Consider the following 18,703-nt stretch of genomic DNA (forward strand, 5'->3'; position numbering starts at 1 on the left):
AAGCTTCACACAGGACGGCTTTGTAATGTTTAAAGTAGCAACGCTCTCCAACCCATGGCTGGTCGTGAGGTCTATACATGTTGCAACTCTGACTGCTATTTCATTGGTTTTCCGTTTATTGGCGAATCTTACAGGTAACTCGAGAAAGGACACACACTAAAATCATATGTCACGACCCCTATGTATACGAGCTCTCTCATCCCCAGAGAGATTTCAAGGGTTCACAAGTCAACCGCAGCATTTGCGTGAATATGCTAAGAGACGTCAAGTGAAATGACCCGTATAACTCGAGGGTAAAACAAAAATTGTTTACACGATTACATTTATGTGCAGCACTTCATTCATCGCTTCTGTTATTTACCAGGTCAGAGTACATTAAAACGAAACGTTTTTTTTTGTAAAAAGAGACCTGGATTACAGGTTATTATTGTCTTTTATTTTTGAGCTGTTTTTGATATCCATATTGCTTCACCTTTGAATTGTTCAAATAACTTGTTTTCTCCACGTGCTTTTATGAGATATTCGTTGTTATTTTAACCATAAACAGCCCTGGCCGCGCGTTTGCGTGGGATACACGGCCGGCGTGCTGGTGGGGAGAGCGGAGGGGTGGACGTGACGTCAGCACGCACGTACCTGCCTCACCGCTGTGGGATACGGGTGACGTCACCACGCAGATGTACGCGATGACGTCGCCACCGCACACTTTGCCCCACCCGCCGAGCCAGCCAGCAACACTTTTTTTGTTTTTAATGTAGCCCTGTACTGCATATATGTGTAGCAATTGTAAATGTTGTCTTGTTTGTTTCGTTTCAAAAAAGAAATTGCAAAGCGCCCCTTTGCTCGAGACTCATTTTTGGCCGTCCTCGTCGTTTCAAGGTTCGGTGGTGGAAATTCCATGTTCTTATGGCGGGGGGGGGGGTCAGTCTGTCTATAAGATGAGCAGTGCGTGTGTTCCTATTCATCAGAATGTGCTCAATTCACCCACCCCAGGAATGGGGGGGCCACTGCCACTTGCCAATGAAGGAGTAGCGCTGATCTTGACCAGAACGTTGAGCTCACTCAATGCTGCCAACCGGGGAGCTGTGCAAGTTACCACCCGAATTTACAAAACATTATTTTCAACATTTATTATTGCAGCCCACAGTAAATGATATTCAGAGCAATAACACATTGTCGTAATTTTCTGTGTGCCAATGAAAGAGTCTCAAGTCTCATTTTAAGGGGAGTCTTGCTCTCGTTTGTTTGGCTATAACATCTATATAGAGTGTGCAAGCGTAGGACACTAATAATATGCAATGAAAGATCATAAACGTCCTTTTCCGAACTGTATCTTTTATACAGCGCCTGAGTGCCCATCAGGTTGGCATCTCATGCACATTTAGAGGAATAATCGATATTTCATAGCCAGGTAATTGCCCATTTAGATTAATGGTCGATACATCTCCAGCACGCCTGGCGTTAACGCCACTCGTGGTCTCCGAAGCACGTTCGTAAAAAAACCGAGTACAGAAAATTCCAGCTCTTGGAGGACGGCCGCCCTGGCGGCCAGTGCCTTAAATGCGTGCAAGTGTGTATGTTGAACTTTTTTCGCACCGTACGCGGCCAGCCGTGCTCATCGGAGGACCGTTCCTCTCGAGCGGAAGGGACGATGCCATAAATGGACTCCGGGCTCTCGCGACGGCCGGGGTCGTTCGCGATTACCAAGAACGTTACGCAGAGTGGGGGGGGGGGGGGTGCGGAAATAAACATTGAAATGTAGCTTATTTGTGAGGGGAGAACAAAAATACGCGCTTTGATTTCCTTTGTGTGTGGAAGAGTGTAACCTGAGCACTGGCGGCAAAAGGAATTTGGTGGAAGGGGTTTTGGGTGCGAAAACGAGTCGAGGCGATGTCCGGCGGCGGAGTCTGTGAGAGTGGCGCGAGTGAGCGATACCTTCAGGCTGACGATGTGCCAACCATAATTGTACATTAATTTCCACTGCCACTTTGAAGTTGTCCGCGAATTCCGCAGTTAATTGGTAAACATACACGAACTGAAACCCATCATCTTCAGCAGCGTCGTCGTATGCCGTTCTGTTCAACTCACTGCTGGATGAAGGCCTCCCTCGAGCTGTCACCATTTCTCACGGTCCTAAGATTTAACAATCCATCTAGCACTGGCACACGAGCTGATATCATTGCTGCACCTTCCTCTTCAGCGAGTTCCCTCACTTGGCTACCACTCTGTCGAAAGTCTTGGCCACCGGTCATCATCCCTATGTATCCAGGGCTTGTCCTGCCCAAGCACACTTGCTCACCTAAAATTGCCAGCCCTAAATCTATATATATTTTAAATAAGATTTCAGTTGAATTATAACTTCACGGTTCGATATTTTTACGGGTTTGCATTGGTTCGGCCGATTAATTTTCGATTGTATTTTTACGTGTACAGTTGGTATAAGCCAGTGTGCCCAGGGAAAATTTCACAAATGTTAACTCGGACTCCACAGAGATAGAGGCTGAAAGAAAATGTTTTGTAGTGCTGCCCACCTATAGGCACAATCTAGTTGCTCATCAAGTAATATATCTTATTTAAATCATGGCTCTCATCCCTTTATGATCCACCAACCTTGGTTAAAGTCATTCTCTGTATAATAACGGTTATGCTTGAGTTATGAGCCCTATATTCCTTGAAGCCATGTCTTGCGCGTCATGTGGCCTCATGAAACAATTTCAAGATCCTGGCCTGGACCTTGCCAATGTAAAACCTTTTCCCTGACAATGACTTTACTATTCAAAATGTTAAGACCTTTACTTGATGCATCAAGGCCTTGGGCGACAAGGCCATAAACCAAACCAATAATTTAATGTTTACGCTTTGACAGAACCGCCACTAGATTACGGCACTGCAGCATATGATGATTTACCGTTGGTTTAGATCCTCAGTCTTTGTAAATCTTTACCTGAGCAACCCCCAGCCCTTAGAATTGGAAGCTCAGTCTTGGCCTTAGGATCAGTGGTCAGTGGCATAACATTCCTGAAGGTGAACATTTATTTTAGTTTACAATGAATCCATTGTAAACAAATGGATTGTATAATTTCAGATGTTGTATGTAACCAACCACAGGCATTTACCTCAGCAATCCCAGTCATGGCCATTGGATCCCCCGCCTTGGCCTAAAAATCACGAGTTTAGACCTAGTACACAAAATCTGGGCAGTCGTCCGATATCTACTTATTAAAAAAATGCTTATTTATAAGAGTTAGAGGATAACATTGGAAGCAAATACTCAAGCGAAATTGCATGTATTTATTGACTTCCTAAACAATAGCGCCAACTTGCCAAGTTTTTTTTCCCACTTTTTTTATCAAGGTTTGTTTTTGTCGTTCCAGCCAGGATCCTGTGCCACGTGCAGCATTGGGAACTTCACTTAAGCTGACGGGCCTGACCCCTCGCCGTTCTGAAATCACTCAAATCCTGGTGGGGTTTTCTTTTAGGCAAAGGCAGTTAGTTTTGTCTTCCAATTTCTCCAGGCCGAAAATGACTGCCACAGTCTCGGAACATTTTTTTTCTCTCCCATTTTGATGACTCTGGTCACTCTTGCAAATGAGACGATCCTGGCCTCGTGAGTTCTTACCTGGTTAAACAAAGTAAACGCGAAAATTTAACTGGAACTCGCGTGCAGGCACACGTTTAGTAGCACATAGGCAGGCGCTAAACTCGGCTCTTTGACTTCTATCTCGCCGTAACGGTGACCTTTCCGCTGGCAACAAGAGAATCCGAAATCCACATTCGTAAGCCTCCAACCATGCATCCTCATTGCCAGTGCCACAATTGTTTGTGGTTTAAAAGCTTTTACAAACAGCATCGCAAGGGTATTTAAATGGATATGAAGCCACTCCCCAGAGCACATCAACGGGGCCACTTACTCCGACTAAAAATTGCGAAATGAAATAGGATATACATTATTTAGCCGCCTAATTTGTCAAGGGCGCTGACACTCCTGACTTTTTCTCCTCGGCTTGAACCTCCATTGAATTATCCAGAAGCTCATTGCCCGTGAGCACTGCCGAGTGCACGAGTGGTGCTGAGAATGTCACTGTAAGGGTGAGGCACTTCTAGCGAATATCCCACGTTCAGTACGTCAATGTCGACGCCTCGTCAACACTGCGCTGTGGATGAATTGTGGGCAATTCACCAAACATCGTAGCATATCCGCCGCCTCGATTACGAATTACTTAAATTGTGAAGGAATGCTTTCTCACAGAGACCCACCTTTTTGACCCGTTTTCCTCCGTCCGTCGTTTTTGACATCTTAACCCCGCTCAATTCAAGAGGCTCGTAGGCTCACACGTGCCACCCTGAACCCCAGTTTCTGTTGCTGGCCCGCTTTTGTGTTGAAAGGCTGAGCGCATCTCCTCGGCAGCTGCGATGAATATAGATAATTTCCAATCGTGCCATGGACATGAACCTACATCACCGTCATTACTGTACGGGTTTTCAAACGCACTTAATGGTGCACAATCCATAGTCCAAGGGCCAGCTCGGTAGATTCCACATTCCCATGGCATGCCCAGTTTGTTCAAAGAATGACGACTGCAGAGTTGACACACGAAACACATTATTAATGCTAGGGGCACTATGAGCGAAAGTCTTAAGAGTGGTGCTATTATAATATCGTAATACAAACTTTATAGTTCTTTCATTTATTTGAATGGCAATTGCTTTAAGAGGTTACAGTATATGCAAATACAACAAATGACAAAATGTTCAGTGGACACCGACGGATTGTGATGATGATATGCAAAGAATGGTTGATTGAAGAGGGAGGCCAAACGTAGCGGTGTTGTGATGTGTTTTTTCCTCACAGTGCCCTGTTAATTATGAATGCGGGCGGGAGAGGTTGGGAGGATGTCAGGGAGCTGCGGAGTAAGGATGCGTCGGTTGCTTTTCCTTCGAGTGCGCAATTTCAACCCCATTCATCATTCAGCGTGGCAGCGACATGATTAAAGTTTAATTTCGGAGATGGGAAAATGTTATGCAGCGATGCGTTGGCGAACGTGCAACGCGCATCCTCATCACCTTTCTTGTGGACCCATCTGCGTACGAGCTCGTGCTTGCTTTATATCGAGGATGTACTCGAATACAGTAATTCACTTGCTGTTGAATTCGGCAACACGGCAGATATTTTGAGATATTATAATTTGGTGGAATAGCTGTACAAAAATACTCATATTTCAACTCAAGCGCACCCATGTGAATATTTATTATTTTGTATATCGTGTAAAATCTCAATTTACACATTCTCACATTAGCGTTAGGCGGTACACAAAACCGTTTGTGAGATATTCCACGTTCATTTGGTCAGTGGCGCCTGGCGTGATTAGGGTATAGCTTTTATTTGTTTTCAAGTTTTACAAAAACAAATCCTGTAGTTACAACAACAACAACAAAAATAACGTTTCAAAATGTAAAACAAGCAGCTAATTTGAGTAGTTTTCTGAAAGGGAGTTCACTTTGTAAGGCAACTCAAAATGTATTTATTAAATGAGCACGTGGGTGGTGGTGGTGGTGCACAGGTACAAATAAAGAAATAAAACATCACCGCATTTTTCAATCGCACAGCCTCATTGACAAAAATATATAGTTTCGGCTGACGTTTCGTGCAATTACCTTGTTCAGTGCAGAAAGAGATATAGTACAGCAGAGAGATTAACTACGACCTCCTACAACCGTTGTTCTCTCTGCCCCCCCCCCCCCCGAAGAAGACTCATAGCCTGAAACAACAGCCTTTTAAAATGTTGTTTTAATTTCCCTATGGCTTCAATATTCTATCCGTCAACAATTTCAGGGGGCTCTTTCCTGGTCATAATTTATGTTGATTTGTCATGCGCATACATTTTTGTATCTTTTTTTGTATTAACGACCTGCATGAAACATAATAACCACGTCACACGTTCAGTCCATAACACTCTGAGTGTGTAGCTCCACCTAGTGGCAAAAGTTGTGCATTGCAGACAAACAACGTATTTGTGGGTCCACAGACGATGCCGTATAACCCCCTCGTCTACCACTGGGTGACGTCGCAATAACCAGACCCCATCGCTTTGGTGACTAAAACTCGTATATACACATATAATCACAGACTTAAACATTCTCTCTGCTGCAGACAAACTATAAACAACAAAGGTCCAAATATAGATATAAAGCTTTCGTGACTGCAGGGATTCATATTCTTGGTTCTTTCGGTAAAGTCACGTGGAAGGGAAATAATAAAATAATAAAAAATATTAAACAATACAATTCTCACGACGTTTCGACTGCAACACAAGCACCTGATGACGATTGCTTGTGTTGCAGTCGAAACGTCGTGAGAATGTTATTGTTTTATATTTTTATTATTTTATTATGTTCCTTTTATGTGACTTTACCGAAAGAACCAAGAATAGCATAACTGTTGTTGATGATGATGATCATGATAATAAACTTTCATAAAAGGTAAAACATCACATCGCAACTTATGAACTTGAGAAAGGTCCTGTTAAAAAGTTAATGAAACGCGTTTAATTTGGTCTTTCAAGTTACCTTGATCACCCTTGTGTAGCTGCAATGGCATACCAGAGTGCATACCGATGTGCAAATACTCCATTACCAACAACACCAATAAAAAACTGGCTACTGCTGCCACTACTTATACTCCTGATGACGATTGCTTGTATTGCGATCGAAACGTCGTGATATTTTTCTAATTTAGTATTTCTGTCTACGTGACTTTACCGAAATACCCAAAGAATATGAATTGCTACAGTCACGAAAGCTTTAAGTCCAAATTTACTACTTATACTGTATTACTCATCCAACATTATCTTAGCTGCTCTGGATATCATCCCTGTTCCAAATCGACTGCAAGATAATTATCAATATGTTGAATCTATCAATTACAGTATACAATTTTCAATGTTTTCCATTCGTCATGTTATTGCCTGAAAGGACACTCACGGAACTCAAGTCAGAAGAGCACCATCTATTCTCATGGGAGGATTGTATTCTAGTGGTTTTATTATTTCACGTAAAGCATTTTGAGATGCTGCAGACTTTTAAGTGCGCTATATATGCAAATCCTTAATCCTAATTTCCTCAAATTATAAACTGTCTGCGAGTGTTTTATTGCAGCAATAACACGATTAGCTTCTTCCTGGCGTCCATCCCAAGTGCTCCTAGGGGTGAGGCTTGTCTTTTTCCGTTCTGTTTTAGCGATTGCCACAGACACAAACATTGTCCGTCAAGAAATAATAATCACTTGAGATGCTTGCAGGTTCTCTTGAATAGCAATAACGATACAAACGCATGCAACATTTTGGTTTGTGTCCAGGCTTCATTTCTCATTGAATAGTATCCATGTCGCTGGTGTAGGCTGCAGTGACGAGTGCTCATAGCCATAGCCACGGGTATACTGGATGTGGTGTGCCGGGAGCGAAAATATGTAATGGATCGTCACTGACCTGGAAAGGCCCAGCTGAAATGAAGTTCCGGTTTGTGTGCACGATTATTGTACATATTCTCTGTACGACATCGCCTTAGCATTTTCTTTGCAACCACGTGTTAATGTGAGGGGAAAGGAGAAGTGTCACTGGCACTGAAATATCTGTTTCCAGGGCGCTGTGTCCAAGAGGGGTGAATGAATTTCTTCATGGTGCCAAATAACCCCATTCAGTGCCGCTCATACGATCACACCTGCCCCTCTCCACGATACAATTTCAGCTGTTCGGATAACAATCGGGCACATGTCAAGTTTCAAGTTTCATTTATTAGGTATGGCCCTGTGAGCCATGCGGCTCTTGAGTCGGGTGCAACCGCAACAAACAAAATATGAACAGAGAACATCTTAAAGCGACGACGCGCAACAGAAACATCCTGGACAAACCAGCAAATCTTCCAGAAAAAAACACCGTATTACTACGCTGTGTGCAAAAATCCCCAGACTTACTGAGTTCGCGTCTCCCATCTTCTTGCTCTATTTGCCTCGGTGCAGTTTGCCGTTCTCTGTGTGCTCTGTGTGTGATGCCCCTCTGTGTGTTCCCTCGCTGTGTGTTTTGCCCCATTTCCGCTTGATGATGAGCGCGTGTGTTGCGCTCGAAATGTCGTGATATATTTAAATTTTATTTGTGATTTATTTAAATTTTATTTGTGATTTATTAAAATTTTATTTTATTTCTACATACGTGACTTTACCAAAAGAACCAATGAGTATAGTAATTTCTGCGGTCACGAAAGCTTCAATTCTAGATTATATTGGAGATGTAGTTAACAAAAAAAATCAATGCACAGTACATGCTGTACACTACCGCATGTGCTAACCCGTAGGGACAAGTCTGCGGCGTTTTGTTTGCGCTCCCATTGGTTCTACGCGAACGCGTTCACATTGAGGTGAAGGTCGTTGAAATGACTGTCCGCAGAATATCGAATCCCATTAGGAATCGCGGAATTCCAAAGGCAGTCGTCGGTCACGCGGTCAAGTCACGCAGCGACGCAGTCACTGACGCTCGAGACGTGCCGTGAGTCGTCACCGGTCGATCCGTGCTGTCGCGTCTGGAGTGGGGGTCGAGTGGGTCTGATCGTGGATGTCTTGCAGGTAGAGAAGAGTACTGTACTCTTTGGTTCTTTTGGTGAAGTCACGTAGATGAAAAATAAAATGAAAAATAATAAAATGAAAATAACTCAATTAAATCACGACATTTCGGAGGCAACACAAGCTTCTGTCATCAGGTGAAACAGCCACAGCAAAATTGTTCCACCTGATTACGGAAGCTTGTGTTGCCTCCGAAACGTCGTGATTTAATTTAATTATTTTCATTTTATCATTATAATGTTTTTCATCTACGTGACTTTACCGAAAGAACCAAAGAGTATAGATCCTTACAGTCACGAAAACTTCAAATCTAGAATAAAGAGTACTGTATTTTCAAAGTCTCCGCGACGCGTGTAAAATGCCACTGCCCTTTACGCAGCCGCCCATAAAAGTGACGCTTTTCATTCGCGAGCACACGTCAGTGAAGGGGACGCGTTCGGGTTGCACGCTCCTCGCGAAATAAAATTTGCCCGTGGCCGTAGAAACGTAATGGAGTGAACCGTATGGGCCGTGTGAGCTGGAGCAGAAGCAATTTGACCCACGCCAACGAGTGCCCTCGGCATCAGTGAGGCTTCCGTGGACCAGCAAAAACCCAGGAGGACAGAGTCAGGGGGCGGGGTGCCCATGTGATCAAGGGGGGGATGCGAGGGACAACAGAGCAGCTTGCAGCAGATTACGCCTGCCTGATGGGATGGGCCCTTGATCTCCTCTGAGCTTGACAAATTTTGTAATCGTGGGAAAAGGCCAATGTTATTTATGGATATTTACATTCATTGTAATTTCATTATGGGCACTAGAGCTTCAAATGGTCGTTAGGTGAACAAACTAAATTTGGTAATTATCATTTAATGTGCTGTAATTATTCACATAAAGGACAGTATTTTCTGTTAATGGGAAGTGTTTTAGTGAACCACTTAACACGGACGCTAGTTTTAATGCACCGTGTAAACGCAACCGTTAACTACACACAGGAAGAGCTGTAAAGATTGATGATGCACACTCGTTTAGAACAAACATCATAATCGTCAACACTCAGAGATGAGTGCAGCAGTGGATTAAAAGTTGCTTGGTCTGCCCAGGCCCTTGCGGTTGAACATGCATTGTGTCAGACAACCGACAATGGGTCAGGAGCAGCTAGCGAGCACGCTGTCTTTTTTAATTTTCTCTGTTCAATAACTCTGGCTCCACCGCAGCCTCACAGCAGGGAGGACATTTATAGACGTACTTCCTTTTTTTTACAATGTGACTAACTCCATCACTCCCCACCCACCCATCCCACCATCCCACCCATCCCACCAACACCGATCCCCCCCCCCACCGAACCCCCGATTGCCCCCCACCCACCCCTCACTCCCACCCCTCACTCCCCACCAAACAGGCAGCCGGTGCAGTCAGCAAATCGTGCTGGTGGCGTGCGTGCATCGGGAGAGCGCTGCGAATCCGAGCTGCTGCTCCTCCTCAAGCTTTCTCCATGACGCTCTCAAAGGTAGGACGTTGTTTGCCATCGGGCAAAGCGCAACAATATTCCGCATCATTCATTCAATTATTCCCTTTCTCTTATTGTGGTTTTGTTTTGTTTTAAACCCATCCTTCACGCCGCTAAACCCCCATCCCCCCCCACACACACACATGCCGGCGTGCAGCAAGAGGCGCGGAGGCGATTTTAGCATGCAGCAGCGGTTATGATTTAGAAGGCGTGGACAATGCTGTGTCTATGCACGTCCGCTCTCATTTCTATGGGAGCTGCGGCTGAGCCGGCGTCTGAGCCGGGCCGTGTGGTGAGCGTCTGCGTCAATCGCCATTGCTGAGATTAAGCTCCGTCCGTTTGGCCAAGGAGGGACATTATGCTGCATGTGAAGCAAGCAGCCAGATGCAAAGCACCACCCCCTCCTCACTCGGCGCAACGAGGGCTTTCAAACCGGCACTTTGAATGCACAGACCGCGGCTTGCATTTTCTGGGTTTTCATTCGGGCAGGGCAACGTCGCGCAATTCAAATTGCGTTCTTTCTCGGGTTTTTGGGGGTTTTGCGGGGGGGGGGAGGTGCGGAGATTTGTCTTGACTTCACGTGGACGTGCGTATTACGTCAACAACAGCAAAATTTGGTGGGGCGTGTAGAGTTTTCACAATAAGCCCCGTTTGCCATCGAGAGCGTGACTCTTGTGGATGGCGAGTGGCGGCTACTATGGAAGGAGTAGACCAGAGTTGCCCCAAAGTCCTTGCCACGGTTCCCACGTGTTGTCCCAGATTAAGGACACAAGACCTCCCCCCCCCCTTCAACCGATTGACAATATCCATGAGAAGAAAAAAAACACCTGTTGGATCACTTTGCCAACGTTATCTTTCTCAAGGTAACGGCTCCGAAACCTCCTTCATCCCCACATTGCAGTTTTTATGCGTGGTCGAATTTTTGTCTACAAATATTGATGGAATGTAATGGCCGCGGCCAGTGGAAGGCCCATGTGTGGTTGCAACTTGTATAGGAGGCTTGTGTTGCTCACACAGACATGGGGCCTGCAAGATGTGTCCTCTAGAGCAAAGAGAAAGCTCTGAGAGAGTTTAGCAAGTAGGCTTCTGACCTAACTGGACAGCATATTTCTTTCACATTTGTGAGTTTATCACACCAGGAGCCACTTCGTTGCCTGATCAATTGTGGCCAGGTCACCTCTAAAAAACGAGCTAAATCGCTCATTGGACCTTACCTGCTGAAATATAAATATTTTAGTTTAGTAAAATAATTCGTCACGCATCTGCCAAGAAATTTGTGAGATTTGTATTTTTTTCAATAAACCTTTTGTTAAGTCACTCCTGGATGAAGATCTCCCAAATGCATAACATTGAGGATTGTTGGACCATACTTCACCGCTCTTGTTACTACATATTGGTGAAGTGTGAGAGACAAAAACTCGTTCACATATCACTCATCACTGATGTTACTCACAGCCAAGAATCAAATTGAGATAGCCTGGTGCATAGTGCAGTGGACTCCATTTAGTGTTTTCCAAAACCACACTAAATGGTGATGAGTATACTGTAATCAAGATTCCTAAGTTAATCGCTTAAAGGTGGGGACATTTAACATCGCAAACTGATCTTATTTTTACAACCCCAGAAAGGGAGTGGGACATTTTTCAGATTACCAAATATTTGGCATTTTTATTTATCTAGCACTTTACAGTAAAACATAAGAATTTACAGCCCTTGGTCAAGCCACTGCTGGATGAAGGCCTCGCCATGCCGTGTCTGTCACGGGACTTGTTTTTACCAAACTTCCCGATGCTGCTCAGGGCAGGTTAGTGAAGGGAGGGGTTGCCCCAAAACCTCGTCAGATGTCACTCGCCAATGATCTTAACCATGGCCGGGCAATCAAACTTTGCTTACCGGGTTCAAAATACAGTACGACAACTACCGTGCCACCACTTATCATGCGTTTATTGTGACAATGTGTTTAAACGTCTCTTCAATCCAACGGCTTCGTTTCTTCTTTGCAAATGTTTTCGCTGCAGCACTTCAGTGCTGAGAAGAGACCACAATTGTGCCAGGCCCAACCATCACCCGTTAGCCTACGCTGCCTCCCGGCCTCTGCCCTTATTAACCCTTCTATTGTAACTCATTACTTTGCTCGTACCTCGTGTTATTTCTCTCGGCTGCTTCGAGTTGATCTTGCCGCCATGCTCCGGGCCGTCTTTTGACCCCCCCACACTGCTTCCTCCTCTCACATTTGACACCGGGCGAGTGTCTCGGTGTGCGCCGTTGCTCTCAATGGCTGTTCGCAAGTTCGCCACGTCCGATCGAGGGACGCATGGGTGGGATCGTTCGCCTGTGCGCAAGATAAACACATTCCTGCCGGGTTGAGCTGGTAGGATTGTTGGGTTGCTCGGTCAATGGCCAGGGTCAACGACCGCGTGGTGTATTCCGCAAATATGCCCGACTGTGAGGGCGGGCACAAGCCGGCGTGAGTAGGTCAAACGTTGAGTTGTATAAGGGCACCACGGGGTGACCAGCCCCTCCCCACCCAGCCCCACCCCACCCAGCCCCACCCCTCCCACCCCCCACCCAGCCCCAACCTCCCCACCCAGCCCCTCCCCACCCAGCCCCTTCCTCCCCACCCAGCCCCTCCCTGCACGACGGACGGACACAATAATCCCCTGTGGGCTGGTGTAACCAAAGGTTCCTATCAGTATTATTTAGCCTCATCACACAGCGCTCATGAGAGGTGCCCAAATCAGGATCTTTTTTACGTTTTGGTATTGTATATGCGGACAAATGTTTTTTCAACAACTCTCCTGCATTTAACGTCAGTTGTATTTGATTATAAACGAGCGTATACAGTTAAGGGAACTTTTATACAATGGTGAGCCAATACATTAATGGAAAAAAAAAGAATTCCAGATTTTTACAAAAGCCCTCTCTATGATGGGACACTTCCCCTGCAGCCGCTTCCTGCCACTATTGTGTGTACGTTCTGTGCACGTGTACGAGTGTTCGTGTGTTTGTGTTTATGTACGTGTCCGTATGCATTTCAGTTTTAGAGCAGCGGTGCAGTGGTGAACGCCCTGAATTAGGAACCCAGTGACCGAAGTTAAATTCCCTGCCATGGCTTACATCTGTGCTGAGTAACATCAGAACTGATCCTGGAAGCTCCCCTCGGTCAACTCGGCTTTAAATTACGACCTCGTGCAACGTGTACACTTTTAAATCTAGATTGAAAACTTATTTCTTTAAAACTGCTTTTTGTGTTCAGATTGTTGTGCCTCCCCCGCATCTCCGTATGGCTACGTACGGTGCGAAAAAAGTCCAACATACGTACACATCAGAACTGGGGAGACAAAGGCAGCCCGGTCATGGTACTCGGCACACCACCCTCTCATTCGCCATGCTGGCTTTAATCGGTGCTCACGAATAACAATTCAGAATCAGAATGTTTATTTCTATTGGAGGAATCCGATGAGCTATAAAGCTTTTATTCATAGATGTCCACCAGGGGCGGGTAAGAACGTTACAACAACAAACAGTACAAGAACGCGGTAGCAGTGCAAAGTACCAGAAAGGTAAACACATCATTCAGACGCTGTCTTTCCGACAGACCTGTTCTTCACCTGAGGACGGCTGCTTGCGTTGTGGCCGAAACGTCGTGAGAATTATTTTATTATGTGTTATTTTTATTATTTTATTATTTCCCTTCTACGTGACTTTACCGAAAGAACCAAGAAGGTAAACAAATCACACAAACAAATACAACACCAAACCATCCCCATCCTACCAGGCAAAGCCCACTGAGGTATTCATTAATTTTTCAGAAGCGACCTGGACATAAATGATATCTCAATAAAGTGGCCCATCATTTGGACATTTATCACACCAAATTAATCGAAATAATCTCAATGCACGTCCTAAGGGTCTCGGTGAGTTACGTGGAGGAGGGGGGTCTATATTTTGTGTATTGTACACGTGTACCGTGAGGTATGCATGAATGGGAGAGTGATGTCAAGGGTACAAATGCTGTACTCTGATCCCATCCACCGGGCCTCAATTCCTGCAAAATCATCAGTATTAAATTGCTATCTGGTATAGACTTTTAAATTCAGTCGTTCGATGTGCCCGCCGAAATAGGCACTTACTATAATCCAGCCTCCGTTGTTTGTCTCCATTATTCTGTTCAACAACAATGGCCCAGGAATGTTATGCTGCGCCCATGAGAGAGAATCCTAGGCCCAGCTTTGGTGCCGTTTTTTGTGCATTACAGCGCGGAATTGAACCTTGCTCCTTCTGAGATCGTAGAGTAGTTTGCCGACGTCTATGCTACTACTGTGGTGCTGGTTATACTGTAATCCTCACGGATATTACGCTGCCCTTCTGTTACTGTGTTCGACTATTTTGCCTCATTTTTTGCTTTATACTCCGTCCTTTATGAATAATTATCATCATCGACATGAAGGTCTCTCCGTGTCGTTGCCATCCCTTGTGGTCCCGTGATGCCAAATTCATCTCACTCCTGCACATAAGCTAATCTTTGCATTGGTCCATCAGCATTCTCACCCATCGGTGATCAACCCTTCTAGCGACGTGCACTGTAAAAAACAGATTATTAGTAATTTTCAGCCCTTGGTCAATCCACTGCGAGATGAAGAATGGGGAACAAGATCTGTTCAGGTGGCCAGGTTCACAGCGCAGAGCACGATCCATTGTGCCACCCCTCCACCCTACCCTTTATTGTATTAATTATACTACTTCATTATTAATAGCAAAATGTTCTCTGTTGAATGCACATGCATTTTAATAAAAACCAACGAATACGTCTTCAAATGACTTAAACAGTTCCTTAAATTAGGTTCCATCAATGGCATTATAATAAATATGAAAGCGAATTTTTATAAATATATAATTCGTTATTAAAGAAAGGTAAAAACTCATCACTGCTTTTAAATTAACACGGTCTTAAATTTATGTTAACTGCTACAAATCAGCATCTGAAGACCATCTACAAAAAGACAGGGAGGGCAAAACAGCATTAAATTAAATGTGAACAGAAAATCGTTCTTACACAGTATTCTCCACAATCACAACTTCAGAATCTCACAGCATGGGTCTGAAAGAGGTCCACTGTGCCTGAACCTCTCAATGAATCTCATGTCTCTCTTCCCAAGCAGTGAATCTCACATCTCTATTTCCATTCCTTGGAACGCAATCGTCCCTGCCTGTGCTGAGTGGATTCCGAAGGGCGAACACGGTCCGCTGTGCCTGCCACACTGCTGTTTCTTGCCACGGTTGCCCAAACTATTCGGCCCCCGGAAACACTGCTTCATCCACACACCCGCTGGCATAACCGCTCTCGTTTGTGCTCTCTGTAATTACTCTGCCACCTGGCGCTCTTGTCTGTACCGCCGCACAGAGTCCCACGTCACATTATCAGCTCAAGAAAATTGAAGCTTTGATTCTTCACAGCGCGGCGACATATTTTTTTTTTAAATCCTGCCGCCGCAATTGCTTAGCCTGCAGTGTCTCGCGTTCGCGCGAGTTCCACTCAGCATCAGTATTCTGGGCGCGCCTCTTACAGGCACGGGGCGTGAAGCCCAGTGAATCGTTGCGGCGCAAAGCGAGAGCAACGCGTGACCCTCGACGCCCACGCACAACTTTGTTGTCGTAGACGTGTAAGAGCTCCACTTGTGAGGTCATTTCAGGTACAATTTTCCGACATCAACGGTGATGATCTTTTTTTTTATCATAATTGGCTCACGCACAATCCCCTTGCCCCCCCCACCACCACCAATCCTGCCCTTGGAATGTGGGACACAGCGGGCTGCTGGCTGTGTGGCTGTCTGCCTGCCTGCAGAAATACGTTGCTGGTGAAAGTGTTCTTGCCACGCAGCCTCTTTTCACGGTCAGTCATTCAATCCCACAGCCACCCAGTAAATTCTGGAGGAAATAAAATAAATGTTGTTATCACTGGCGTGTGTACATGTTTTTTTCACCAATAGGTTCTGATTCATGAGCACACCCTCAACTTACCATTGTTCTTAAAGAGGTAGAACACTGGACGAGCTTTGAGCTTGGTGCAATATGAACTTGGTGACCTGAGTTCAATTCCCGGCCACAGAAAACCTCGACAGCAAGTGACATCTGAACTGATTCTGAACTCTTCCTTCACCGACCTGCAACTGATCTGCAGTATGGTCAAACAGTTCCCTTGACTGACACATTGTGCAGAGACCTTCATCCAGCAGCAGATTGACACTGGACTGAAAATTGTAATTGTATTGTTATTCACTGTAGAAAAAAAAAACTCTAAGTAACTCCCTATATCACTAATATGTCCCTGGTCTCCGGATCAAATACTGCACTGCAGATTGTAAATGCTAATGGGCTTTTGCCTGTTAATTAAATGACACTGATAGATTGATCGATGGATTGCTTTGATTGGTTGGATTGATTGAAGTTTAAAGAGCCTCCCCACGCTGCAGGACAAAAACAGTCTTCACAGCTGTCCCCCAACATCGCTTCATATTAATGTAAGCCACGTGGACAATTAAATGAAAACACACACACGGTTAGTGCCATTCACAGACGCCTTTAGACCGTGGGTCAGAGGGCAACGGATTTTAGGTTGCCTTTGTACCCTGTGTACCACAACAAACACACAATTATTGGTCAGTTGTCACCAGAAAACTCAGGGGGGCCCAAACAATTACAAAAAGGCATGTGTGTATGTTGAACCTCTTTGGCACGTATGTAGCCAACCGCGCTAATCGGAGGCGGCGGCTTCGTTCGATACTTTTTCAGTGCCCAGACCCTGAGTAGCATTTAAGCGAAATATATTTCGTGGTACAGTGAAGGCAACACGTGCAACTCGGAAACATAGTCGCGTCTAAATTTCGATTTAAAGCTTTCGTGACTGCAGGGATTCATATTATTGGTTCTTTCGGTACCGAAAAAACCAAGAATATAGTCGCGTCTATTAAGAAAATTAAGTGTGCTGGTAGATAGTTTTACTATTTACAGCATGTTCTGAAACAATAAATTGTAGGACCCAACAATCACCTTCCTCCTTCTTCACTCGCACTGCTCAGCTTTGGAACGCCCTCCCGTCTTCTCGTTTCTCAAGTGCATTTTGCCTCGCTAAATTCAAGAGACGTGTTAGCTCTTCTTTAACAAACTATCGTGAGTGCTCTCGCTTGCTGCTTTTGAATTCTCTCCCTATTTTCTCAATTCCCATGTTCCTATAACCTTGCTAAATTAAATAAATGTGTCTGTTTGTGTCTGTTGTAATAACGATTGATATCATTCGCACTCTCTGTTTCTGACCTCTTGTATGTATTTTGGCCTATACTCTGCAACTTTGATTGTTGTTTGTACTCACAACATTTGGGAATCTGGATGAATCTCGAGTGGCTGCTTGCATTTTAATCCTTAAACTCGCCATTACTGGATCAGGAATGATATCCAGTGGACGAGAATATCAACGGAATGGCAGCCGTAGGAAGGGAGCTGACATGCCCGAGAAGACGGCGACTGAAGCTTGAGCAGCGAGGTCACTCGGGGTGCAGGAGTGAGACGGAATGTGGCATCACGGGACCTCAGGGGGATGGCGGCGGTGTGTGAAGACCTTCATCCAGCAGTGGATAGAGGATCACTGATGATGTATGGGCACAGCACAATTTCTGACATTATATTTACTGTAGAGTCCTTGCATGTTTCACGTGTTTATTTTCATTAACCGGTGAGAATTATGTTGCATGGAATGATGCAGTAATTGTTCCCCTCTGTTTACATTGCTTTACTTTACACTCTTAAGCAAAATGCCACTTAAGGTGTTTTATTTGTGTAAATGTCGAAAGGCGTTGCCTCAATATAACCCCGTGCCACATTAATCAGAATTGTATATGAGGCTTAGCTTTTACCATTCTCTCCGTATTATCCCTTAGCAGATTTTTTTTTAACAATGGCACGATTTGAGGATGGCATGAATGAATGGGTATGTAGATGGTAGCTTGATTAATGTGTGCGATTGTATTTTATGGATTATAAAGTTAAATGGATAAGTAAATTGATTTAATGTTCCGCGCTGCTAAATGAATGCTTGGATGGACACAGAGATGGATGGAATCTGAATACATTGGCATAAACAGTTAGATAAGACATTGGGGTATAAAAAATGTATTACGCCTTCACAGCTTTAAAAGATTAAAGGAGGAATTTACGGCGCATTAGTGCTATAAAATATACACTCAGCCAATGGACAAAGAACGAGCCGTGTCAGCAGCAGTCACCAGTAATTCAGCCCTACAGACAGCTGCTAGCTGCTTTGCTGAATACAAAAGCAACTCGCTCGTTTCAAAAGGGTGTCCTCCACTCGAGTTCAGCGCGGAGATTCAAAGCGCTCCCCGACAAAACCGAAGCTGGGGTGGGCTGGACGCCCGCGCTCGTGCGGTAGATCTCGGAGCACCGAAGATACAGAAAGCGTCTCTCGTTTTTGTTGTTGTTGTATTTAATGAAATGGAGGGTAAAGGTCGCGCTCCTATAAATGTGCGCATGGTAAGTCACGTTGTTGAGCTAATGTTTGGGGCCAGGTGTCTTCTGCAACATAAGCTCATAGCTCA

At 44.8% G+C, this 18,703-nt stretch overlaps 1 protein-coding gene across 1 annotated transcript in view; it reads left to right on the forward strand.

Moving 5' to 3' along the window:
• Positions 1–9,989: 9,989 nt before the first annotated feature.
• Positions 9,990–18,703, forward strand: part of CORO2B (coronin 2B) — a 41,514-nt gene continuing 32,800 nt past the window's right edge. Inside the window, exon 1 of the mRNA XM_078624459.1 lies at positions 9,990–10,094. Within this exon, the coding sequence (XP_078480585.1) occupies positions 10,080–10,094 (15 nt within the window). The 5' untranslated portion in view covers positions 9,990–10,079. The remainder of the gene's footprint in view (positions 10,095–18,703) is intronic.

This window comes from Lampetra planeri, chromosome 3, assembly GCF_965212315.1.
Source record: "Lampetra planeri chromosome 3, kcLamPlan1.2.h2, whole genome shotgun sequence".
NCBI classification, from domain to species: Eukaryota; Metazoa; Chordata; class Hyperoartia; order Petromyzontiformes; family Petromyzontidae; genus Lampetra; species Lampetra planeri.